This window comes from Falco punctatus, assembly GCF_963210335.1.
Source record: "Falco punctatus genome assembly, chromosome: 3".
Lineage (NCBI taxonomy): Eukaryota > Metazoa > Chordata > Aves > Falconiformes > Falconidae > Falco > Falco punctatus.
Window position 1 is genome coordinate 97,041,969 of NC_137582.1, and position 25,986 is coordinate 97,067,954.

A 25,986-nucleotide genomic window follows, 5' to 3' on the forward strand; every position below is an offset into this window, starting at 1 on the left:
ATATGTTTTTTCTTGTTTAAAGAGAGTAGTTTTTAACATAACCAATCAGGCCTGGCTTGTGCAAAAGAAAAAAGGGGGAATTGCAGAAGAATGGCTGCAGAAGCATGGTTTTAGAATCTCTGAAGATCTGCACAATCCAGGCCTGGTATTAGAATAGGCCTGTAATCAGAATTGTACTGAAGTTGCTGTGCTGAAGATAACAAGAAAGGTAGCCTTGAGCTACTCTTGAATCCTGAGACCGAGTAACTATGTTGTGCCAACAGGCCGTGGCTGTAACAGGCTACAGCTGCTGGGAAAGCAGGTGCAGGGCCAAGAAAGATAGGGACCGGTATGGGAAAATAGGGAGTAACAAACTACAAGGCTGAAGCACAGCAACACAATTAGCTACATGGATAGAATGCTTATTTTAGTCATGATAATTAGGGGTGTGAGAACCGCACGTGTTTAGAGACTACTAACCAATTATATTTCTGCTTTACGAATATGCATGTGTATCGGTTCTATATAGTGCTAGAAACTAATAAAGTTGAGCAAGATGCATAACTCATATTGAGCAGATGTCTTCTTGACTCTGGCGAACCCTTCTTCCAACAGCATGACAAAAGGCAGATCATATTTTAAGTCAAATGAACAGTAACTTTTCCAACACTAAAATTAAAAGGTGTACGTGTTTTTAATATGCATTCAAGTGAGACAAAAATGTAACTGGAGACATGCAGCTAATTTTATCATTTTGGTTGGCTTTTCCAGAGCCAGTTTAAAAGTATACGCTATTGTTAATAGAAAAATATAAACATTACATATTATTATTTTTGCCTTATTCACTTAGGAAAAGTTGCCATCTCTTTTGCTACTTCCCACAGTCATCAGTCAATTTATCAGGGTAAAAACATTCATTACTTTTAAACAGATCAGTTCAGAGGTGTATGTCCTGTCAGAGGTTTACATTCTTGTAAAAACTACAGCAACACCAGCATTCACTTTTTATTCAGGAGAGAAAGTAGCTGCCTTCATGCTGAAATATTCTGTTTCTTTTTCTTCTTTTGCAGTGGAGTTTCCAATTTTTTTTTCTCTGGAATAATCAATGGAGCTTCCAATTTTTGCTTCTCTGGAGTAATTTTTCTCTTTCTTTTTGCTGTTTTATCACTTTTGTCAGTCCAAAAAACTTTGGTTTTCCTAACTATTGATAATTTTTCATCTTCATTTGCTGAAAAAGAGCAAGAAATTATTCACACTGATATTTATTTCCAGTCTTTGTTGTCTAAAATGGCACAGAGACTTGTATTTCATTTTAAAGAAGGTGTTGTAAGTTGTTTTTTATTTACAGTGGAATGTGCCATTTATGCTAGTTTAGCCTGTGATACAAAAATATCTAAAGATCAAGTAATGTAAATAGATTACAATGCAGGAAAACAAGAGAAAAAAAACAACCAACCTGAGCCAGACTGCCTAAGTTCCCACAGCTACAGTCTGCCTGGCTTCAGACCTGATTGTTTATAGGAAAACAAGACATGCAGTTCTATCTGACTGTTTATTCTTTTCTCACATGTCTCAAAAGCTTCACAGTGGCTTCCTCAGTATGTTACTCCAGAAAAGAGAAACAAAAGTTTCATATAATAGAAGTGAAAAGAGGTTCATGACCTCCAACATACATGCAGGGTTGAGACACCATCAGGTTGCTAAGGATATCCTGATCACTTGCTGGCATCACATGCCTGGTTCTTCAAGATACCAAAACTTTTTCCAGTGCATATAAAAACCTTCCCACTTAGTATATTCCATTTCACAGTCACATTAACAGCCAGCGATAAACAGAGTTCTGTTACCTTGAGATGATGTTACAGCTTCATCAGAATTTTCTTTCATTTCTGGAGCTTGGTCAAGCCATACTGCGAGACATGTCAGCCTAGCTTTGGTATTGACTTCACACAGTAAAGACGGCACACCTTCAATCTGAAAATAATATAGAAAAATATTAACTAAACATTATTTTATTTCTGTTTAAATTTACTGAAGTATTTGAAGTGAGAAAGTATCTTACTGCCCACCTTCCACTTCCTTTCTGGTGCCTTACAAAGTTTAGAACTAGAGGCTGCATACCAGTTAATGGTCACGTTGTTACAGTCCTGTCCTGACACCACTCCTCAGTTGTGGTTTTACTAAAAGCTCCCAATGGCTTTAAGAACGTATCTTGACAAGCAAGATCAGTGAGTTTCAGGCACATGGCAGTAAGTTTAACACGAGGAAAAACTAGATGAGTCATAGCACCCACCAAAAAAACCCGTCAATGGTTTCAGAAGTTTCTCCAGAGTAATAGGTATTTTTTAGTACAGCAAAAATAATTTGAATTAAGTTATTGCATCAGTTTCATTTTCTCCCTCACAAAGACAAGGCTGCTGATTAAAAGTGATCTCTTCAGAGTGTGTTTCCAATTTCTTAACTGCTTCCCAGTCAGTTCTGGGAATACTTAAGCAAATACCCTATTACAGATACCGGGGGATAAAGCATCACAAACACACATGCACCATAACAGCATCAACCCATCAAAAACTGCTTGTATTAAGATATTCTACCTCCCAGAGCTGAACAGATCAGCCCCCAGAGATACACAAAATTTCACAAAAGTTTGCCTGCACAGGAAGAAAATCACACATTTTGTCAAAATAAAGACAATGTTACAGCAACTGGCAAAAAGTTCTCTGATCACTATGTCAATTATGCACAAGGGGAACAGAAATTGGAGGTGAAGGGAAAAGAGGGATTTTCAATACTGCACTTAGAAGTATAAAAATATTCAGAGAGGGTGAAATAAAAATGGGCAAATTCAGATAACATCTATAAAGTGTCTAAATGTTTGTATTTATTTGAACTATTCAAGATACTTACAGTGAAATATAGTAGATCCTTTCTTTCTAGCCATTAAATTTTTAAAAAATCTAATTCTGATTTAAAAAAAAAAACAAACCCAGAGCAAACAATAAGCAAGAGAAACTTTAAAGATAAGACATGATTCCTTGTTAACTGTGCTACTCAGAACTGTTTGAAAATACAGGAAAGTACTCAGTACATTAATGTGTTTGAATTTTTCAAAAGGACAACTTTTTACCTCCTACATGAACAACCACCACCCACCCCAAACCACAGAGTTTGTGTTTTTAAAAAGAGTAGCAACAGTCATCAACATCACAAAAATTTACAGCAGTTCTTAGAACATATATAACTGATTAGATAGTCATTAAGTTTGGCCAGGTAGGTCTGCAGGGAAGCATGACTTTATGTAAAGAGGAAATGAGATCTCCACCGTATCATTAGTTTTTATAGTTTGTTTAAAAAAATTACAAGGATACTAAAATAGACAAATGCATAAAAATACTTGCATAGATATACACATCTGTACTGAACATAACATGGAGGAAGATCAAGCCATCCAGATTTCAAGTAAAATGTACTCAGTGATTTAAAATTAATTTTTATGACAGAACCGTCTGCAATTTTGGTTGTCTGACATTTTTCCATAAATTTAACAAGCAGTTTAATAGACCAACCTTATTAAGATTCAGATTCCACATTTTAATATAACCGTCACTGGATGCAGTAACAATTATATGTTGTCCTTCTCTTTCAAAACTATAGATATCTTTTACTCTGTGAAGAAAATGCACTTTGTTACTTTATAGTACGGCAGCTCATTTCAGAACAGTAAACTAACAGAAATTAAAGATGAATGGGCAACAGTTTGAAAAGAAAACCCACAAATGACAGGCAGGAACTTGGAACAGTAATCTGTTTTGAGTGCTGTCATTTACAGTGGGAACATTTGCCTTTGTTAGGCTTGTTAGGATTCAATTCAGAACCCTATAATACTTTTAAATACACATTACTAACCACATCAATGACATTATACTTTTGTGTTTTGATTAATTAAAAGCAGCATTTGGATCAATAGTTGATATCAGACAACAACAGAGATGTGACTACTTTCCTGTTGTCGGGACTGAGTACAACTGGTTTGTTGTATTTAAGTGTTCTAAAGAGTCAGAATCTGTAAAGACTGGTTAAACATTCTTTAGATGGTCTTGCAGGAAAATGCTGGTACCCAGTTTCAGAAGTGCATAGACCACACACAGAGAAGTGTGTACTTCTGTGTGTGCGTGCACACACACTCATAAATTTAGAACTGTAACATTTCTAATTTTATACCCTTTTGGTTTTGTAACATGCTTGAACAGCACAGTACTTGTGCTCACACTAAAAACAAACAAGTCTGTCCCAAATTTGGAATTTAGCACATAAACATATTCACTGTCTGCACTAAAACAAAAACAACAGTAACATATGCTGAACATTACAAGTTATTGAACTTTACTGAGTACTCAGCATTGCCATAAATATTTTAATAGTAAACAAACATAGAATACCTGTTTTCATGAGCTTTAAATTCACACAGGCACTTCTGAGAGTCACAGCTGTACAGCCTTATAATTTCATCATCTCCAGCTATGGCAAGGATAGAATCCTTGGAATGGGAAAAAAAGAAATGCAAGTGTGATTAATTTAATGTGTTTCAACCCAGTTAATTTCTGAGTAACTTTCTTTTTTTGTACTTACTGTAACAAATCTAAGTGAAGAAATTCTCTTCTCTGTTGTGATAGTGCCAGTGATTGAAGCTGTGTCAAGTTTGTAGATATCCACTTTATTTGTTTTCACGGTCACATACCTCTCTCCGTCAGGGGCCCATTTAATTATGTGGGCATCTGTACACATTGATAGATTTGTATGCACATGTACATAGATTTTTTGCACTCTATACTGCATGAGAATCTAAAAGTAAGAACCTTTCACAGCTGATAGACACTGTTTTATACCTAAAGCTGACAACAATTCAAGAAAAAATCAAATAACCTAGAATAAACAAGTAAAACTATGCTCTTACATGTTTATTTCTGGTTATCAGAAGTGTATAAAGAAAAACAAAACACATTTATTTAAATGTCCTGACATCAAATTCCAAGGAAAAAAGATTGACTTTGAGCTCACTACGTTTTCCTTTTGGTAAATGATTATTATTAAGGACATAAACTTACATATGCTTTTCAGCATGTGTAAAGACATTGTGAATGCACTTTTCAATTCACTGACTTGTTGATTAATTCAGTCTACTTTTCTTTACACAAAACCCCAAACTATCTAATTCCACTTTTTTTAGTGGATTTAGACCAATACACTCACTTTGCTTCAGGTTTTTGATAAAGGCTGATCGTCCTTCTACAAGATTCCAAGTTCTGAAAGACAACAACAGATAACGTGCATTCTGGTTAAAAACAGCACAGTGAAACTGAAGTCCTATCTGCTGACATGAGGCATCCAAAGGAAGCTTTTAAGAATGTTTATGCATTTTACTGCCGCCTTAATGCAAGAGAAAATGATGACTTTATATATTGCTTGCACACCATAAGGTTGAATTTGTGATGTTTGTTTTATAAACCAGTGCTTGCAATGCAAAGCTCAAAAGAAGTCCAATACCAATTCATACTGTTAAAATACCATTTTATATACTTAAAACATGTATATACAGCAACATGTGTACAGAAGTGAAAAATTACTTTTCTCACACTAACCAGAACCTAACAGCTTTCAGAAGTTTAAGGAAATTGTGTTCCAAAATGCAAATGTATTTACACATCTACAAGTCACTATAAAGAGTCAGAGCACAACAAGAAGCCAGGAACAGCAAGGACTGTTTTTAAAAGACTTTAAAACACTGCTGGTACCCAGAACTTAAATAGACAAACCAATGGATCTTTGAAGCATTTAATGTCCAAACATGTTTTATCAGTGTTGCACCGTCTAGTCCCAACACGGAATTGTTGCTTGTAACAATTTACTAAGAGTTACTGAATTACGATTCTCAGCCTTCCTTCATCAGTTTCGACTCACCTTAATGTTTTATCTGTTCCTACTGACAAAGCTAATTTCCCAGAAGGATGAATAGAAAGAGATGTCACGTGCCCCCTGATAAAAATAAAACAATGTATTAGCCACATATATTATTTACAAGGAAAATCAACATGAAAATGTACATGAATATGCAGATTAAGAAACTCACTTATGTGCCTTAATGGATTTCAGGCATTCCCATCTCTTTGTGTTCCAGATACAAATTAGTCCGTCTTCAGCCCCACTCAGCAGATGCGTAGTACCATAGAACTCCAAACAAGTTATTGTGCCTAGAAATACACACCAGAGCTACTAACAGCGCTGTACATACCCAACAGTTACCACACAGAGAACGCATGAATTAACAGAGAAGCTTCTAGCATTAAAACATACTACCTACTACCCTACCCTTGGGAAAACCGGAATTATTTCCCATGTTTCTTCACAACCCTCCCAACTTTCTTGTTATATTAAATCACTGATGTGTTCTATCAGCACCTCTATAGCCATACACATCAGAACTCCATCTGGTCCATTCTCTGCAACTGCACTACTCATCCACTGTGGCGCAGGTGACACAGCGCTTCCATCAGGAATGCTCCCATGTCAAAACCCTGCTCTTGACACACAGCTGTATTTACTGCACATGCTGGCTTCCCATAAGCACCAGATTTATTGTATGAGTTGAATGCAGGTGCATGTTCAGTCTAGCTCCAGCTACTTCTTGGTTATCAGGAGGAAAAGACAACTGGGATCAAGCTACAAATGACTCAACCACGTTTACTTGGATGGTCATTAACTGATGTATTACACAGCCGTGATTCAGGGGGCACATAAAGTGGAAAACGTACCAGGTTAACTCTTTTGGCAGCAGCAGCCTGCTCTCACACACAAACTCTCTTTTGTGTAGCTCAGGTACATCTGTGACAGGACAAGGACACTGGGAAAGATGGCTGTTGGGAGCAGGCATGGTCTAGATAAAACTGTCCTGGTAGAAGAAAAATGGCTCATGAGCCAACTGTGGGCCATAACTTCTCAAACAGTTGAAACTATAAATAAGTGGAAGGAGCAGCTATACCTGTGGGATAATATCTGAAATACTTTTTGGATTTTTATGCACAAAAGCTTACCCTGCCTGTATCCTCAGACCATCATGGCTGCAACACCATCACCATTAAAGACTTAACAAAACAATTTTCAATTTTCTTCTTCTGGCAAGGGCCAGCTTTTCAGCTTTAGTTTTCTATCATTAATGCTTTTTACAAAAAGCTTCCTTACCATTGTGCTGCAGCAGTGCCCCATGTTCTATCTTCTTTTTCATGTCATAGATTTGGATCGTCTCATCTCTGCTCCCAGTGACCACATATCTGCTATTCACTGCTACTGCTGACAATGAGGCAGAGTGGGCATGATGTGTAAAATCAGGGACAACCGTCCACGACTGTAGATGAAATACAAGATAAGCAGGTTTTTCTGAAGTAAGGTTTTTCTATTGTAAGCTTCAACTTCATCATCCTGTATTTTTTTTTTTTTTTAAAGCAAAACCTGGAAAAGTATATGTGTAAAACGTGAAGGAATTATGCCTAGCTGGAAGTATAATGGGATCTTACTGAGTTAATGTGCTCTTAGGAGATTAGTTCGACCGATTTAATTGTGCAAACCACTTCTTGTAATCACCGTTGGGCTTAGCTGAAACCGTACATGGAAAAGTATTGGCAGAGGGGTAAATCTCACGGCCGAGGAAGGCGGCTGCTCCCTTCTCCCCCCGCTGCAGGCTGAGGGACACGCCTGCCACCCGGCCCCCCCATGTGGCATCCAGCCCTGGCGCCGCCATTTATTCCCGGCTCCGCGCTGCCAGGCTGAAGGGAACGACCCTTCCCCCCCGCGCCCCGCGGGCCCCGCGCCCCTTCCCGCCCCCCCGGGCAGCGGGGTGTCCCCGGGCCGCCGCCACCCCCCGCGCCAGCGCTGAGGGGCCGGGCCTGCGGCTGCGGGAGGCTGCCCCGCCCCCGCCGCGCTTTAAAAGCCCACCCCGGTGCGCGGCCCCGCGGCCGCGGAGAGACGCAATCGGTGAGTAGCGCGGTCCCGCTCGCGTTGCCCGCCCGCGCTGCCCGGCCGCGGCGGGGGAGCGCAGCTGCCGGCCCTCCCGCCCCGTTACCTCAGCGGGCCGCGCAGCGAAGCCGAAGAGGACCTGCTCGTAGCAGCCCGCCACCAGCTCCATCCGCCCGCCACGCGCGGCGCCACCGCGGGGCCCTGCCGCCCTCAGCCGCCGTCCGCCCGCCGCGCTGCCTGCGCCCGCCGCCAAGTGCGCCGCGCCGTGCCGGGCCCGCGGCTGGCGGCCGGCAGCGCCGCCCTGGGGGCGGCCCGCGGGCCCGGGCGGGGGGCGGCGGGGAGCGGGCGGCGCGGGGCAGGCGCTGCGCGGGGCAGCCCGCGCGGAGGGTCCTCGCGGGGCGGAAGCGGGGCGCGCGCTGCTGCTGCTGGCGAGGCGGCGGAGGAGGAGAGGCGTTAGTGCCGGGAGCGGGGCCTGGGGGGCGGGAGGGGGGTCGCGGTGACCGAGGCCGGGGTGGGTTGTGGGGGGTGAGGCAGTGGGGATGGGGGCGCGAACTGATCCGCTGCGCAACGGCACGGGGGGGCGGCCCCCTTCCTCCTTCCCTTCCCCCGGGGCCTCAGAGCCGCCGCCTCACGGGCGGCTGGGCCGCGGGCCTGCGGGGCGGGGAGGGGAGGCCCGGCGGCTGTGGGGCCGAAGCGCCCGCTGGCCCGCCTCCCGCCCTGGGCGCTGCTGGCGGGGCGCCGCGGCCTTCTCAGGGCCCCGTGGGCTTGCTTTATTCCTTAATTTTTTTTTTTTTTTTTAGTTTGATCGCCTAGCGCGATAAACGGGAAGCGCGGCCTTGGCGCCAGCGGGGCCGCTGCGGAGGGCCGCGGCCGGGCGGGGCGCTCTTCTTGCCGGGCGCCGTGGCCCTTCCCGTCGTGCCGAGTGGCTTTTAAAAATGCGTCACGGCCCGGTGCGGCCCGGCCCGGGCCTGGCCTGGCCCGCCTCGGCCGGGGTCACCCTCCTCGCTGCCCTGCCCCAGCTCCCTGGGAGCAAAACTAAGTCGGAGGGGGGCGGCTTGCCTTCTGCTCGGCTGAGCAGCGCTCGCACAGGCGATTTTATGCGTAAATAGCTTCATCCGCCTTTTTGCTGGTGCAAATATAATAATAAGAACGTGGAATCAATGGGCTGGTAAAATAGATATATAGTCCAATTAAGGAAGTGTTTGAATGCTGGAGGTTGAAGCTGCCCCACTGCTTAAATGGAAGCTAGCTGTGACTACAGTTAAGGCAAACATGTAAAAAAAAAAGTTAATACATGCCGGTTTAACTGCTGTTTAAAATTTTTGCTTTCTAGTGAAAAGATCAAGAGGCGACAACCAAGATCAGACCAGGAACAAGTACAAAAACGCAGTTTTGCATAAAAGTCCGTGATAACTGTGACCAAGGAACAGTTGCATCACTTGCCTTCTGATAGTCTTTTGCAATAAAACAGCTTTATAGTGTGTGCGATCTTCCATTAAATCCACACGAATCAAGAGTGGTAAGTTAAAAAAAAAAGTGTTATGCAGCTGTGAATGCAAACATTAGTATTTCAGTGTTTCAAGCATGGAGGAGTTCATGGTTCCATTTATTAGAAAGTAATGCTTGAATTGGTGGAACATAACTGTGGATATTTTTATTAATAATGACCTTTAATGAAGCAGTTGCTGTTGATAACTCTTTATAATGAGCACAATTAGGTTTACTGAGAGGGCACACACTAACCTTACTAGTATATGCCTGTATGTAAGGGCTTGTTTGTACTTGACTATTTTTTTTGGCTTCAGAATGGGCATGGGGATGAAGTGCCTAGTTACTCTGAATAATGCCCTGCATACGTGCTCCAATTATGTTACATGGCTGTCCTGTGTCAAGTTAGCCTAATCCATTTCCAGAAGTAATGCTCTGAACTGTTCCCCTGTGTGTGGGAAGCCTTTAAGGCATTACAAACACTCTGTATTTATTGTATTATGTGAATGTGGGTTTGACCAGCCAGTATGTTAAACACCACATAAATTCTTGCATGGAGATGGGAATTAAAACTTCAGCAGTGAAGTATCTGCATAGAAGGAGCCACACTGGATGTAAAAAAAAATGCTGGTGAATGAACAGCTGTGTGTGGAAGTAGGTTCAAAATACTTCGTAAACGTCACTGTTTTCTGCACTGATTTATATTAACCAGATGACTAGGGAGAAAAAGCTTTAAAAAAAAGATAAAAATCAAAAATACCCCTTCAGAAAGGTGTATATACTGGTTTAGTGATAGCTGTCAAGGGTGATTTGTTGTTGCTGACTGGTAGCGAATGAAACATGTATATGGAAGAGGCAAAAGAGAGAAGACGTTGAGAAAAAGTGCAGAGAAAGGTCATGTTTACCTGTACTGTGCCCTTGTCCCTCTCTTATTTTGTTCTTCAGCACATAGGAAGTACCACTGCTTGTTTTCAGCTATATAATTTGTGGTACAAGTCAATCAGCTTTTAATGTGGCTGAAAGGGGGCAAAACTCAGCGGTTGTTCAAAGCATTTTGAAACATCTATTTTTGCCTTGTTTGTAACTCTTTTAGAGTATGGATCTTCTGAATTACTATATTACATGTAGGTATTTTAGAAATAAAGGTAAAATATAGGTGACTTAGAAGCTCCCTCTAATTTTCTAGTGCTTTGGACAGTGGGAAGACTTGGTGGACTATCATAATTTAAGAAAGTGTACAAGACTTATAATCATAATCCCGTTGGCCATATGTCTTTTTATCTCCACTGCTTTAGCAGTGACATGTCCAAACTTAAATTTCTAGGTTTGGAATTGTGAACATTCAAAATGTAAGGCAGGGTAAAAATCTTTGAAAGTAAGTAATCTCCAGGTTAAGATTCTTTATCTTATTGTTCCTCCACATCTTTTTCAGCTGAAAGAGCGCAATAGACTGAACCTGTGCAGCAGTGTTCTTCGAGAAAGGCAGAGGACAGTTTGAACAATGGCAAGCCAGGTAAGATCATTTGGTCAGGAATTCAGGCTTGCAGTGCCTAAATGGATTCCAGAACCATACTCAGAATTCCTAGTAAATGTAAAGCTGCAATAGCTAGGTTGCTCTGAGTTGGGTGTTCTTTTAGTCCTACTAATTCTTCCGGTACTGTGGAGTTTGGTGGCTGTCCTCTGGACACGTAATCGCATCAACTGAAGCAGGTTGGGGGCATAACTTAAGTTTTGCAGTTTGGATTATTTGAGCATGAGTTCTTCTGAAGGACCTTGCGCATAACACCCTCTATATAAGATACATGTAGAGGTGTTCTAGAGGAAGAACATTAAAGCCTGCGTAAGTAAAAAATGCTGCGAAACACCATTCTTATTTTTGGAAGTCCTTGTTCTTCAGAATCTTAAGCGAGGGAGGCAACCTGTGTTAATACGGCTGTTTCCCTCCTCTTTTGTGTAGTCGCCCCACTTTCTTTTTAAACTGTGGGTTTTGGGGTTTTGGTTTTTCTTATTTTTTTTTCCCAAGAGGCACTTTTTTGCCTCTTCCTGGCCTTGCATCTGGGTTTGAGTTTTCCCTCAGCCAAGCTAGTGCCTGTTCCTGGTCTGCTTTCTCCTTACCTTCCATTAATTGGCCTCCTGTTGTTCCTGGCCTGGGAGAGTGACTCACAGCTGGGTAGTGAGGAGAGGCATCTCACATAGGAGAAGAAGAATTCCTAGGTGAGGGGAGATAGGGACAGCTGAGATCCCTTCTAGGCAAGAGTGATGATTTCCCTGCCTCTTCATCACTCAGACCGTGCTGCTGCAGGGTTTTTTTGAGTCCTGGAGCGCAAGTGGAACAAAGTCCAGTCCTGAAGCTAATGAACACTTAGGATTGGCCAACATCGAAGGGCTACCTGGTTTTCCCTAATTCCAAGAGGAAGCTGTCAATCCTTTAGCCAGCTTGACAAGTCAGGGGAATATGGCTGTTCATACAATCCTTTGGCTCTGTTATTTTTGCCAGGCGTTTTCCCCAGAGGCTGCTTTCCCTCATGGGAGGCGGAGGGAGAAATGGGACCCCAGGCTTCTTTCAAGGGCAAGGTGAATATGGGGAAATCACCTGTGGTGATGGGGAGTGGGAGGGAGGAATGTAAATAAGGCTAAATACTATAAAGGTGATTTTTTTTCTCCCAACAGGACTTAATGGCGAAAAAAAGAGAATGTCTCCAGGCCTACAGCTGGTGGAGGACGCCGCAGAAGAAACGGAAGAAAAAGAACAAAATAAAACCAGGAAGAATAGAGTTTGTCCCTAGTAGTAGTTCAGCCAGGTAAAGACTTTTTGAAAGGAGAAACTGAGCCAGTATTGAAGTTGGTAGTGCTCATTGAATGCCATTACTTAATCTTAAAACTCTGAAATGGCACATCTGGTACCTATACACCAAGTATTGCTTATGGAAATGTATTGCCAACAGAATATTGAAGGTTTTTTTTGTAGTTCATCTCTCTATAATCACTGGAGAAATGATGGAGCAATAGTCATACCTCTCTTGAATTGTGGCTGTAAATTGAGTTAATAGCTTTTCCTGTTATTTTTGTGCCTTCTCCCTCCCCACCCCAACCCCTTAGACAATGAATACCCTTAAAGCCAGCTTCTAGAAGTTTTTTATAAAATGGGCTTTTGAAATGCTTTTTTTTGTAAAAGCAGAGAACGGACCCAGAGAAATTGAGAACTCCATGCTGATGTGATTGCATTGCAGTTCTGTGTAATATCAGAAGAGTTTTGTAATTAATAATCTTTCTCAGATTTTTGTCTCCTTAACTTGTCCAGTGATAACTACCTGCTTACATGTTAGGTACCTTAATCCAGCAACCAGGTACCTTAGTCTCAAAACTTGACAGTTCTTCTCCTTATCTTTTTAAAGACCAGATTATTCGATATTTGTTGGGGAGCTTACTCCAGAAGTGGATGATTTCCAGCTTTATGACTATTTCCTAAAGAGGTACCCCTCATGTATTGACTGCAAAATAGCAACAGACCTTCTGGGATATTCCAGGTAATGCCTGTGAAAATTTGTAATGCTGTTAGTATGTTTATTTCTAGAGTAATATAGAAGAACTTGTGTCCAACCTGTTCCTGCATTTTCTTCAGAGGCAGGAAGAGAGAGAGTAATCTCTAGAGTTATTTTTTTTTAACAGCATAGATCCTTGTGTTTCTTGGTTAGTTTAAGTAGTTAACATGATATGTTTCAATTTAGCTATCTGCATGAATGAAATCAAGTGGTGGGAGAAGGGAGAGTGTGTGCTGAAGTTTGTGCTGCTGTGCTTCCATACAGCAGTGTGTCCGCTTAGCTGTCTGCAGTACTGAAGACAAAACAATGCCCTTTTTACATGTGGGAGAAAAGTGTGAGGCCTGGCAAGTCTTAAGGGGTTGGGGGAACTGAACCTGTTAATACTAGTAAATAAAGCCTAGCAGAAGCTACACTGGCCAGGCAGTGAGTCAGGCAGGGATGAGCGAGTTTGCTGTTCAGACGGTGCTGTCTGTAATAGACTTAACTCAAACTTAAGAGAAAGCAAATTTAAAAAAGTTAGTGCTGTATAGTGGTAGGAGTGGGTTAACACTAATTGATAAATTAACTGCTGTAAATGCAGAAATATGGAATCTGATTACTTACAGATAGCAATTAAATCCTATTGTTTTGCTGGCTCTCAGCAAGTTGCATCTTAATGCTAACAAAACCAAGCTTTTTGCTTCTGGCCCAAGTTTTTAATTTGGTGAAACATCTTCTGTGCATGTGCATATGCCAGAGAGATTGCTTAGGTAATAGAAGCTATAGTAGCTGCTATCTTGTCTTTTTTTTTTTTTTGTAAAGACAGAAATTGAATTCATTAGCTTTGTAACTGTTATGCATACTAGAATTTATTTTTTCCCTTTTGAAAATTGTAGAGGGTATGCCTTTGTCAGATTTGGTGAGCAAGGTGATCAGATGAGGGCACTGCAAGACTGCCAGAATGCACCAGGTCTGGGGGGAAAACGAATCCGGCTGAGCATAGGAATTTCTAAAAGGTAACGAATGAGTTGTGCATTGATACAGTAATTCTAAATAATCAGATTCTTGTAGCCCTGCTTTTGTAAAGTCTGTGGCCCGTGCTATAATGGCTGTATGCACGATGCAGTCTAAAAACCAAAAATAAAGAAGCATTATGTTTTGACTCCCTGGATTCATCAGCCTCTTTCAGGATTGCTGGGGGAATGCAATTCTTTTAAGTCTAGCCAAACTCTTTGACTTTGTAACCAGCCTTAATTCTTACAAGTAGCAAAAATGAATGTATTCATAAATGTTTCCAGGTTTGGGCCTGATTGTATGCTTGGGAGCTTTTCTTCTAGACCTCTCCTTTAGTTCAGGCAGAGTAGCGTGTTAGTAGTTCTACAGTAGGCTGGCAGAGAAAGGAACTCTTAAATGGAAAAATCCAGATCATGGAGGGGAAGAAGCCAAAGGAGATGTTGCTGAAAGAGTTTACAGAATACTGTTTGCTTTTCCAAGTGATTGGGGCAGCAGGGAATTTAAAATTGACTGTTTTGAGAGGGTTTTTTACTCTGCCAGTTCAGTTCTGTCAGTTATTCAAGGCAATTCAAATCTCTGAACAGTTAGAGAATTGATAACAAATTTGATAAATTTTGATCCAGGATACAGGCAAACATAGAACTTTATATAAAACCATTCCAGTATATTCATGAAGTTAGCTTGTAGCTTCTGTTGAATAGTGAAAGTAACAGCTTTTATTTCTCTTTACCCTGGATAATTCTGCAAATGTTGACTCTTGGCTTTGGAATGGAAATGCCTTTACCCAAGACTTTGCTGTCCACAATTGCTCAGATCAGACTTATTTTGAAAACAAGAAGAGGTCACAAACATGTTTCCTCACTTCTGCTATCCAGAAGAATGTCAGCGGTATTTTCAGATTTTTCTTTCCTACAGAGATGTATGTAGGAGAGAAGTTGGAAGCAGAAGACTTGGAGACACTGTGTAATCACTTGTTTACTACAGTAGCAAGACAATAGAATACCTAGTTACTAGAGTGTATGTGGAGCTTTACAGTATCAAAGCAAACATGGCATAGGTACTAAAATATGCATCAGTAATCCGTATCTCTTTTTGAATGGCTGAGTGCTATGGTCTCCTAGCATCAAAATATCCAGCTATCAGAGTAGTTTGTCACTAAGCTTCAGCTTGTGTTCTTGACAGAAAACCTAGATCTGACCTCTGTGATGAAGTGGAGGTGTGGAGAATAGGACTCTGCAAACATAGGTGTTTGCCTATGTATAATCAGTGAGGAAATGTCTAAGCATAGAGGATTCTTTGGAATGTGCAGCTGGGTTGTCTGGATGTATTTCATGTAGTGTACCTCTGGTTTTGTACCTTTGTTTTAGTACAGGTGACACTTGTGTATTGATTCTTGCTATTAGTGTGAAGTTGTCCCTGAGAATATCTACTCAGGAGAGGGAAAGTAGTGAAAACTGATCAGCCGGCCCTTCTGGTGTTAAGAACCAATGACTGTTGTCATTTTCCTGCTGCTTTGGCTTCAGACTGGATAGTGATGACACTGACTTCACCTGACAGCTCTACTTTGGCAACTTGTTCATGGACTAAAAATTGAGCGGGTGGAGGTAGACATGGCAAACTGGCAGGCAGTGTCAGGTGGTCCTCTGAAACAGATAATCTGACTTCACTCCCTTGTTCCTGGAAATAATAAGATTTAGTATTAAGCAAACAGAAGATAGAAGAGCTAATTAAGACTGGATGCATCTTTAAAGCAGCTGTGCTTGATAAAGGTCTCTGGTCTTCATAAATCAGTTTCTATCAGCAGGTTGCTTACACAGATACTAAGAACACTTGAAGTGTCATGGATCGAGTTAATCCATGAAAACAATTATTTTGGTACTGGTGAAGGTGAGAGCATTTGCTTCTCTATAAAAATGAGATCTTAACACTGTGACTTAGACTGTCGCTTAGGCAACTATTCAGAAAAGCTTCCTTTTAAGCTTTGAAATGTGTAAGCTGGCAAATTGTTTAACTTCACAACTGGGTTTACAGTTCATTGTTCTCAAACTCTTAACTGTATGTAACTTCTCATGTTTCAGACTGAAAGCAGAATTCCAGCGGTACCAGTCCTACAACTATAATGATTATTACCAAGATTATCAGAACTACTACTCACAGTGGGGTTATGATCCTTATGCTGACTACAACTACAGCTCGTATACTCCCTATGATAACATGCAAGCTGTTGGAGACTGCTCTTTAGGAGATGCTGTTATGGCTCCAGCTGTTTTTGAGGTAAAGATACTACACGCTTCCTTCAAAAAAAAAAATCACAAATAAGTTGTATGAATTGTATTAAGTCAGAGCAAAAGAAGTCCTAAAACTGAAATGGTGCTTTTTGTGTTGTGTGGAGGTTTGAGTAGCAGGCTTCACTGAGAGGTGTCTTTAAATGCTTTGGTTAGTCTATAGAACTAGAGATTTATACATCACTGTTTGCTCCTGTATGCCAACTGACAGCATAACTCTGTAGGTTTCCTCTCTTCCTGTTTTTCTGATGTACTTCGCTTAAAGCAAATCAAAGAATTACTGTAAGATGGTCTTATCAATTACAGCTTTTAGAAGTTCATTCCAACCTGACCTATGCTAGGTTTTTTAAAAAAAAAAAAACAAACACCAAACGCACAAGAAACCCACCCCCCTAAAAAAAAACACCAACCCAAACAACCAAAACCCCAAACACAAACCCAAACCAAAAACCCCTCAACCCTGCCAACACATACACCACGACCCCCCCCAGCTTATTTTTGTAGTTGTGGGAGGGAGGGGGGGAATGTTTTGGATTAGCAGTACTTTCCCAAATAAATTCTGATTACACTTAAAAGATTTTCTTATTTTTTGTTTCAAGGAAACTTCAGCTATGACTGAAATCAGTGATGACCTTATAACTGAAGGTAATGATGATTCTGTCACTGCAACTTGAATTTAGCTGTACTAGTGCCCTTTAACAATACAAGCCAATGACTGTTGGATGAAGAATGTCTGGGCAATTCAGGTGATGTAGCAGGATTCTGTACAGGTTATAGCTGAGATGAGGTAGGATTTTAAAGCTGATGGTGTGTACCCTGTCAAGTTGAATGGGACATAGTTAACACTTCATAGTAGGTTTCTTAACTTTGCCTTCATTCTTGTTCCAGAATGGTCTAATACAGAATTTGTCATATCTTTGCATAGATTCTGCTAAGCATATTCTATGTTAAACTCATTAATAGGCAGAAGCTTTGTTTTCCAAGCCCTGAGGTAAAAGCTTATGGGTCCTAAAAGGAGGATTCAACTTGAACTTAAAGATTTGGTACAAAAAATTGTCTGGCCTGGAAGGTTTGTGGACCGTTTCGTACATATAGACATCCTGTGTTAGTGTTCAGAAGCTTTATCGTGCCGAACTCATATTGTAGTAGAAATGAATTAAATGGATTTTGGGAGAGTTTTGTGGTTAATTAAGTCTGCTCTTTATCTTGAAATGCCAATACAGTCCTAGCATTCTAATACACAAATTCCAAAAAGTTAGACGTATCAGGTTTGTTAAATTTCTAGGTGAATAAACATCATAGACATTTACTAGTAAATGTAGTGAAATGATGTAATATTAGCTAAAACGCACTTCATTAGGCATTTACTTCAGATTTTTGTATGCATGCCTTCCCAGGTCTGACACTTGTGCTTACCAGGCTTTTATTTTTCAGATCCACAGCTTTACTTGGATGTTGATGAAATGAACAGGCAATTTATGGAGACAAGTGAAGAACTCTATGATTCCCTCATGAATTGTCACTGGCAACCTCTGGATACGGTCACTTCTGACATCCCCCCTGCTATTTAAGTGTCTTATATAGCATGACCGTTATGACCAAGGTGCTAAAATTACATTTCTTCTACATTACTCTAGATCATAAGTTTTAAAGCACAATGATAGGTTGGGTTTTTTTGCTATGCTTTTGACAGTTTCTGTAATCTTTTTTTTTTGTTCATCACTCAGAGCATCTTGAAATCATGTAAATATTCTAGAAATGTAAAGAGTTCAATGGGGTCTAAAGATAGACTTGCCTGTGTAAATAAAATTTTGTTTCTGCAAACCTGCCAGCAAGGGATTTACTTATGTGAAACACTTTCTCTTCTGGCTTGTGGAATTTAGCTGGAGACAGTAGAGGTATTTCACCTGTCTTTGGTATGGGCATCAGGACACTGGCAAAAAACCCTAGCTCTTGTGTATTCTCAAGTTACCGTGGCAGTCTTTCGCAAGCTCTAATGTGCTTGCTTAGGTTATGTGTGTATTCGGGAGACGCTCCTGGGGCTTTCTGTGGGAATACTTGGCCCACTCTTTCACCGGCAGTCTACTGGTGCTAACTGTACTACTGTTGATCTGCTAGGTCAGTTAGAATTGCTTTATCTTACACTATTTTAAACATACAGAAGGGCAGACTTCTGGCTGCCATAGCTGCAAACATTCCGAAGACTAAGGATGATCCCTACTGACAGTTTTATTCTGCCCTTCTTACCAATAGCCTTCTCAACACTTGACAGCAAAGAAACTGGTGTAACATAATACATGTTCTTAAACCTAAAAATCCTTGGAGAAAACTTTCTGGTTTAAAGGAGGAAAAATAACTTGCTGTGAATAAAAACAACCCCAAACTATCCTAGTAACAACCATTCAACTAAGTTGCACCCTATTCTAAACATTTCTGATCTGTTCAGTTGTCATGCTCAGGTGTTCTGTAGTGACAAGGTTACAAAATTTTAGTAGGATGACAGGGTTTGTTTTTTTTTAGTATTCAGGTCAAAGGAGATGAGGGGAGATGGCAGCAAGGAAGGTTCTGCTTTAGGCTAGTAAATTGAGTGGCTTCCTCTAAACTATCCTCATCTGGAAGGGTATAAACTGTTTTCAAGTTGTAGGGGCTACTTAGGCCCATGTGCATGCAAAAATACTTGCTACCAAATGTACAAGGTGGACTGGAAACAGAAGAATGCTTTTTCCAAGAAAGAAGGTAGCAGAAATTATCATAGCTAATAGCTGTGGAAGCTACTAAAGCTAGCAGAGACACTTCGGTACTGCCATGTGTGTTGTGGGGGCAACCTAAACCATAATTGCTATGATGGCAGATAGGAATAAAGTGCTCTTGCTTTCGTATGACTTAAATACGTTAAAGTGGTGGTCATAATCTATATGCTATTCTTAAATCCAAAATGAATACTGTATTGCAGAGTGATGACTCTGCTGGCAGGTCATTTCTAACTGCTGACCAGAGTTGCATGCTCTTTCTCTTCACAGTTTAATATCAGCTAGTAGTATTTTCAGAGTCCCACCCATGAAAAACAAATGCTCTAAAACAGGGAAAAGCTTTTGGAGTGCTATAGCAAGTTGATTCTTCCTGGATTTTATGCAGATGTACATGTAGGAAGAGACAGCAAAAAAAAAAATCCCATTTAGGCAGGGGAGTAGCATCACAGTTCTAAGCAACTGTTTCCCTGCTTTGGGGAAAGCTAGTTGCAAGGTGGCTGGGAACTTGGATTTCTTGGGTGAATGTTTCCCTTGTGTGAACTAGTGAGTCTTTAGAGCATGAGGGTAGGGACATGATTAATGAGGGTGTGATGGAAAATGAAAGCAGAGGATCTGGGAGGGAAGGGGGATGTTTGTGTTTCAGGGGACTGCAGTAGGGAGGAAACTCAGGGTAGTGAATGCAGACCCCTTGAATTTGGATGGCCCACGTAGCTATGTGATTTCACTTAGTTTGGCACTGTATCAGCACAGCACATAAACCTCACTTGAAAAAAGTCCCAGTCTGTAGCCACCCCGTTCATGTAGATTTTGCCTGTTGATAAGGTCTCTGCACTGCATTAGCCACTGTTTTCAGCCATGCATGCACCTTCTGTTCTGGTCTGTAAAGTACCCAGATAGTGAAAATAGTGTTTATGTAATGCAGTGAAGGAAGTTGTTTGGGCCATTAGTTCTCCAGACCTGAGAAATGTTGGGGGTGTATTTTCTTCCAGTCAACATAGAAGAGAAATGAGGTGAGGAAGAGAGTCTGTTGGTTTGCAGCCCAAGTGATACCGTCCTAAAATAGCTTTCTGACCTCTTTTTCTGTCTCCTGAGCCTTACTAGCCTATTCCGCTTTCCAGTTAGGAGTACATACATGGGATCAAGATGGTGTGCACAGTGCACGTTCTTTACTGTAAAGGCTACTGAATGCAAAATTTCTTCCTGGATTGGTGTGTTACCTGTGAACCTCTAATACAGGAAAAAAATGAGTGCATCAGAACTGTCAGAATGCATTGCTGAGACTTCTTACTGAGTAAATTTACACCTGTTCCAAAACTGCGTTAACTATGTTATGCAGAGACCTGAACTCATCATACAGGTGCTTGCCATCAGATCTACAAAGATGTGATTGCAGTGGGAGCATTTAAAAAAAGTCTTCGAAGCATCTTTCTCAACACCATGCTATTTCACTTTTTCCAGTTGTGTTTTGTGTTTTACCCAGCTGAAATGTGGTTGGGTTTGTTTTTTTGTTTTTTAAACTTGATGAAGGTGTTTTTTTCTGAGAATATCTAGTATTGGTTTTATGAACTCTTTATTGCACCTGGCTGCAATAGATTGTGCCTTTACTCAAAACTGCTATTTTCTTCAGGAAGAGTAGTGTTTTTGTTTTCTACAGAAAGGATGGTTTGAGGGGCTACTAATCCTGCAGTCAGTGAACAGGGAGAAAGAAACAGGCCAAAAAGGGTAAAAGGGTACTTAAAAGGGTACAAAAAAGTTAAATGGTACTTAAGCCATGAATGTTTCTTTTTGCAGGGGTGCTCTTGGACCAACAGCTTCTTTCTAGCGCTACCTCAAAGTAACTTGCAGATATAACTCACAGGGAAGATTGATCAAATGGTGATGATCCCTATCATTCTGCTGGATATATATATATTTGCCTTTGGTTTTGTCTCATTTTTAATAACATTTATTTAACTTCAGTGACTCATGTCAATAGACGTTGTTTGACTACATCAACAAGTATTTCTGAGTCATGAGTGTCATTAAAGGCATGTCACCATATGGAAATTGTTCTAAATAAGTAAAATGGAAGTAAAATAAGTAAATAAAGCAGCACTTGAATTTACAGAGCAAATATAGTGTAGCTGCCTTTGACACGTATGTGGAAGAGACAATAGTGTTTAAGGTTGCCTTAATATACTTGGTATGCATCAGAAGGAGGGAATCTTGTTTTAAAGTTGCACAGCTCTTAATGTCTCCAGTGCAGGAGTGATTTTAGTCAGTTCCCTACGCAGGTCCCATTTTAGAAGTCTGCATTATAACTGATGAATGTCTTACTGGCAAAGGGCATGGTTTACATCCCTTTGTAAATACCTGTAATGCTCTTCCCATAATGGAAATGCATCACGATGCCCTTCCTTCCTCTTCCCCTGAGCTGGAATTTAGCATGATAATTGCTTCCTGGACAAAAAGAGTTACAAATTCAGGCTAAAATACTCTCTTTTATTTTGACCATTCTATTGGTTAAGATTTTTTTGACAAGCATAATTGTAGAAACAGAACCTCATCCTAAAATTGGTCCGGAGATGTAACACGCCAGCAGTTTACGCAAGATGAGGTGGTTCTTGCCAGGTGACTTCTAAACCCCTGTGTTTCATGCCCTGGAAGGGATTATGTCACTGCAAGTCATCCCTACTGCAGTTAAAATTGGATTTGCAGTGGTAGGGTAGGAGAGGAAGAGACTGGAGTTTTGAAAGTGTACTTCATGAGGAGAAATACCTGGAAGGTAATTCCACACTGCTCGTGTTTTGGAAACTGTTCTCTCCTTTAGATAACCATGACAGCAGGACTAAGAAATTGAGGAGGAGCGAGTCATGTAGGAGAGCTGGGATGATACCAGTGAGGTTAAAAAAAAGCTGATAGGAAACAAAGACCCAGCAGTACCAAGCTCCCCATTAACTTTCCTTCTAAAAGCAGTTCCTGCTCTGGTGGCTGCCAGTTGATTTTTTCTTCAAGCCTTCAGAACTGCCCTTTGAGTGCCCCCAAGCCCCAGAGTCTGATACATTCCTTTTTCAGGTGTGTGCTGTGACAAATGCATTTATTTTTGGTGGAAGGGATGCGCACCACATCACAGTTCTTCTCTTTGACTGTCAAGTACCTGTGTCAGTAATCTTTTTAGAATGTTCTGGGCGGTTTTTTGAGTGAACATTTTTACTGACTCTAGATGGGGAAGGTGCTTGGGATTTTTGGTGCTGCTCCATCATTCCCTGGGCAGATCAGTGCTCTAAATAAGATGTAGACCCGTAGATTTTTCTCCACTTCCAGTCGAATATAAAAATAAACTTATTTCTACATTTTAAAAATCTGTACTAGAAATGCAATCTTCCTTTTGTTTTGAGGAAGGAAAAGCTGTGTCGAAGGGTTTTTTTCCCCCCACCTGCTCCCACTCCACCACAGAGTGAGGACAGGCCTGCAGGCCTTCAGCCCCGCGGCCTGCGCCAACCCGGCGGCGCCCGGCGGGAGCCCCGGCCCGCTCCGCTCCTCAAGCTCTCCGCGCCCCAGGCGGGGCGGGAGGCCCTGGGCCTGGCTCGTCACCCGGCACGGGGCGGTAACGCCGCCGGGGCTCCCCCCGGTGCGGCCTAAGGCCCTCACCAGCCCGGCCCCGCGCCCGTTTGCGGCCCGGGGGCGGGTTGTTCCCGCTCTCCTCCGCGGGGCCCGGCGGAGGGGGGAGCTCCCGGCCCCTCCCGCTTCCCTCTGGCGGGCGGTGCCCCGGCGCGCGGGGGCTGCCGGGCGGTCCCGCTCGGTGACGCAATCCCGGCGCGCTCCGGTGACGCGGGGCCGCCCGGGCGGACGCCGTGTGGTTGGTCGGCCGGAGGGGGGAGGGGTGCGGCGGCTCGGCCGCGAGCGGGCGGGCAGCGCGGGGCCGGGCGGCGCGGGGCCGAGGAGCGCTCGGAGGGAGCGCGGCGGGACGTGAGAGGGAGCGCGCGCGCCCGCCCGCCCGCGCGAGCGAGCACGAGCGAGCGAGGGCGCGCGCGCGCCGGGGGGGGTTGGTGCGGCGGCGCGGCGGGGCGGGGAGGGGAGGGGAGGGGAGGGGCAGGCCGCGGAGCCCCCGCGCCAGGCCGCGCGGCGCGTGGCGGGCGGGAGCGGTGAGCGGGCCGGGCCGGGCCGGGCGCATCCCTGCGGGGACGGTGACAGCGCAGCGGGCGGAGCCGCCGCTGGGCCGCAGGGGGGAAGCGCACCCGCACACGAGGCGGCGGCGGTGGGGGGCCGGGCCCGGCCCGCGCGCGCGGCGGGGCCGGGGCAGCAGAGGGGCCGGATCCCATCATGGCCTCGGGAGGCGGCGGCGGCGGGCTCGGTGGCGGCGGCAAGATCCGGACCCGGCGGTACCACCTGGGCGCCTCGAAGCCTCCCTACGCGAGGAGCAAGCAGGTGAGGCGCGGCGGCGGGGTCACCCCGGGCGGGCCCTTCCCCCGTGTCCCCTCAGCGGCGGGGCCTCCCCCCCCCCCACGTGCGAGGCTTCGGGCCGGGCTTTCCCGGTGGAGCGGCGCGGGGTTTCCCGCCGAGGCCGCGGGGATTGTGGGATTTCCGGGCGCCCGCCCCGCTCCCGCTCCCGCTCCGCCGGCAGCTGCGGGGGCTCCGCGCCTCCCTTTTGTCTGCCGCCGGGCCGGGGCCTCGGCCCGCTCCTCAGGGCGCGAAGGCGGGAGGCGGCGGCCGGCGGGTGGGCGCTCCTTCCCCCGCCGCGCCGCGGCCCCTCGGCTGCGGGGGCCCCCCCGGGGTGGCCGTTTGGTGTGGGGGCTGCGCGGCCCCTCGGCGACCCTGGGGTGCGCAGCAGAGGGACCGAGCGCGGCCTGCTGCCCGCGTGCCCCGTCCGGGGCCAGCCCCTCCCTGCCTAAACCGCTGCTGCCTTACCGGGTGTAGTTACTTTCCAGATTTCAGCGCATCGCTTCAAATATTTCCCTCTCTTGACAAGTTTCAGATGTGCAAATGAGTTTGTGAGGGTGCTGGGTAGTTAGGCATCATCGATTGATTTTTATTTATTATTATTATTTATTTTTTATTGTCGGATGCTGTGTGCAGAACCCTCAGGTCTGCATCTGGTAGTTTCTTCAGGCTCTTGCCTGTGCCTAAATGTGCTGATGCAGTGCAAGTGAAATGTAATTCATAAGGCGTTTGTTCTCCTTTGTATTGAAGGGCAGAGGAGATGGATAACAAAAAACCAGTTCGTAAATCGGAACGCCAAAGTCCCATGCCGTTTAGAGGGGCTGGAGCAGGGGGAGAAGCAGAGGTCCTTCCCGATTGCTGTTTATTGCTGTTTACCAAGAAATTTCAAGATGCCCAGAGACAGTGCTCTGGAAATGCCCTCCACGTGTATTTGTGAACCCGAAGTTACCTGTGTGGCCAAACCCTCTGCATTATTAAATCCGTAACATGAGCTAGGGGATTAAATAATATGTGCAAAATTGAGGGAGTGTTATGCACGAGCTGTTGCTGAATTAGTTTTTATTATTTGGGAAGTACTAAGTGTTTTACGTAGTATACTGATCAGCAGTGTTGTCCTTGTAAAGCTAGCACGGTGAGGCTTCATACAAAGGATCACTGCACTTGCAGAGCAAATGCTGAAAGCTCTTATGTGAATGATAGAATAACAATGAAATTGCCATATCTTGCACGTGTTGATACTGCGTAGATAACTGATAAACCTTACACAGGAATTTAAAATAATTAGCATGGATGGTTTTCGGACACTTCTGTTGTCTGTGCATTTTCCAGTAGGTTTATTTAAACAATGTGCCAAAGCAAACACGTGCTTCAGGATATCTGTGGGATTCTGCCCAGAGAACAGATGCTACAAATCAAATACACAGATGAAATTAACAGTAATATATTGGGGAAAAAAATCGTAACAATTAAATAAATAGGCAAACTGATAGATGTCAGATGTGTGCTTTTGTTATAATGGATAGCTTTTTAACCCTACGCAGCTCGCTGACTTGCATTGCATAAGAAGATGAGCTCTGGATAGATAGCTAACTTAAATTTGAATTAATTGACAAGTGTTTGTGTTTCCAATGTAATAACGACTCTGCAGAAGTATTCAGTGGTTTAGTGTCGATTGTCTCAGTAATGAGTTTGGGAAGACATGAAGGTGCCCAATGCAATAATATTGACATGAGGTTGTACTTCAGATACTGATTCCCCTCTCCCCTAACTACTGTCAATAAGTAGGTTCATAGAACCACTGTAATTGAACTGTTCTAGGTGCTTGCAGTCAAAACTGCAGTTCTGAAAACCCTCAGTCTCTTACCATCAGGCTCTGAAGTTGCCTAAACACTGTAGGTGGTATAGCTTTAAAGTCCCTGGGATATCTGTTTGGTTTGGGTTTTTTTCTCACTTGTATGAGAGATGATTAGTGTAATGCCTGGTTCTTGATTGTCTGCTTTCTGGATGTTGTTGTTTTGTCATAGTCTCCTGGGGAGTTCAGTCAGGTGAGAATTCTCCGATCGTGCCCAACATGCGCTGCAGTGTCAGTCTTCTCTAAAGTACCGCGACAGCTTTAGAAGACAGTTGGAAGAGGAGGTGTTGCTGCTGCTTTTTAATGCTAAAGCATTTGTTCAGAATGTGGTAGACCCTTCTTCAGATTCCTTTTTTGCCTGGAGGGATCAACCTACATCTTCCACTCTCTGGGCGAGTGTCCCAGTCACCAGGCTGTGTGTTGTCTTCAGTTCTCCTGGCTGAAGCTGTGTTACTATCCAGAAAAAGAATGCATGATTCACTGAGCCAGAAAGAGGATGTGTAAGAAGATGTTGCCCTCCAAGACTGGAGACATGCAGGCTCTGATCCTTGATCTCAGAAGTTAAATGTTTTATGTTAGATGTTCCTTGGAGCAAACATGCAAAGCCTGATATTTCCTGCCTTTTTCTCCGCAAGTGCCTGATAATTACACTTTAGAGCCATGCTTCATTA

The 25,986-nt window shown here is 43.4% G+C and overlaps 3 protein-coding genes across 14 annotated transcripts in view; 2 read left to right on the plus strand and 1 right to left on the minus strand.

The window, feature by feature from the left end:
• Window positions 1-654: 654 nt before the first annotated feature.
• On the minus strand, window positions 655-8,292 carry PAK1IP1 (PAK1 interacting protein 1). The gene is made up of 10 exons (XM_080378242.1): window positions 8,093-8,292; window positions 7,216-7,378; window positions 6,107-6,227; window positions 5,938-6,012; window positions 5,230-5,282; window positions 4,609-4,754; window positions 4,419-4,516; window positions 3,546-3,645; window positions 1,827-1,953; window positions 655-1,207 (listed from the first exon to the last, which is right to left on the minus strand). Exons 1-10 carry the CDS (start codon window positions 8,153-8,155, stop codon window positions 1,011-1,013), a joined length of 1,143 nt encoding a protein of 380 aa, XP_080234368.1. The 5' UTR covers window positions 8,156-8,292; the 3' UTR covers window positions 655-1,010.
• On the plus strand, window positions 7,830-21,148 carry LOC308060037 (tRNA selenocysteine 1-associated protein 1-like). Of its 6 annotated transcripts, XM_080378246.1 has the most exons (11): window positions 7,846-8,004; window positions 9,320-9,505; window positions 10,907-10,987; window positions 11,972-12,048; window positions 12,145-12,275; window positions 12,870-13,001; window positions 13,892-14,011; window positions 16,088-16,283; window positions 16,894-16,939; window positions 17,729-17,897; window positions 20,836-21,148. In XM_080378246.1, the coding sequence occupies exons 4-10, from the start codon at window positions 12,019-12,021 to the stop codon at window positions 17,863-17,865; spliced, it is 792 nt and encodes a 263-aa protein (XP_080234372.1). In that variant the 5' UTR covers window positions 7,846-8,004; window positions 9,320-9,505; window positions 10,907-10,987; window positions 11,972-12,018; the 3' UTR covers window positions 17,866-17,897; window positions 20,836-21,148. The 6 variants fall into 6 exon arrangements, with proteins under 6 accessions (XP_080234374.1, XP_080234372.1, XP_080234369.1 ...); XM_080378243.1 differs by having other exon boundaries at window positions 17,729-21,148; XM_080378244.1 differs by lacking the exon at window positions 7,846-8,004 and adding an exon at window positions 8,300-8,438 and having other exon boundaries at window positions 17,729-21,148.
• A 1,683-nt stretch (window positions 21,149-22,831) lies between these two features.
• NUP153 (nucleoporin 153) overlaps window positions 22,832-25,986 on the plus strand; it is a 46,477-nt gene continuing 43,322 nt past the window's right edge. For 3 of the 7 annotated variants that reach the window (XM_080378234.1, XM_080378237.1, XM_080378236.1), the window contains exon 1: window positions 22,832-23,451. In XM_080378234.1, the coding sequence (XP_080234360.1) occupies window positions 23,347-23,451 (105 nt within the window). In that variant the 5' untranslated portion in view covers window positions 22,832-23,346. The remainder of the gene's footprint in view (window positions 23,452-25,986) is intronic. The other 4 variants (XM_080378238.1, XM_080378240.1, XM_080378235.1 and 1 more) reach the window with 3 other exon arrangements.

Coding starts and splice junctions, on each gene's coding strand:
- PAK1IP1 (XM_080378242.1), bottom strand. CDS start 8,155: ATGGAGCTGGTGGCGGGCTGCTACGAGCAGGTCCTCTTCGGCTTCGCT. Junction 6,228..7,215: donor GGCACTGCTGCAGCACAATG/GTAAGGAAGCTT, acceptor GTGTATTTCTAG/GCACAATAACTTGTTTGGAG. Junction 1,954..3,545: donor GGAATCTGAATCTTAATAAG/GTTGGTCTATTA, acceptor TATTATTTTCAG/ATTGAAGGTGTGCCGTCTTT.
- LOC308060037 (XM_080378243.1), top strand. CDS start 12,019: ATGGGACCCCAGGCTTCTTTCAAGGGCAAG. Junction 13,002..13,891: donor GACCTTCTGGGATATTCCAG/GTAATGCCTGTG, acceptor TGAAAATTGTAG/AGGGTATGCCTTTGTCAGAT. Junction 16,284..16,893: donor TGGCTCCAGCTGTTTTTGAG/GTAAAGATACTA, acceptor TTTTGTTTCAAG/GAAACTTCAGCTATGACTGA.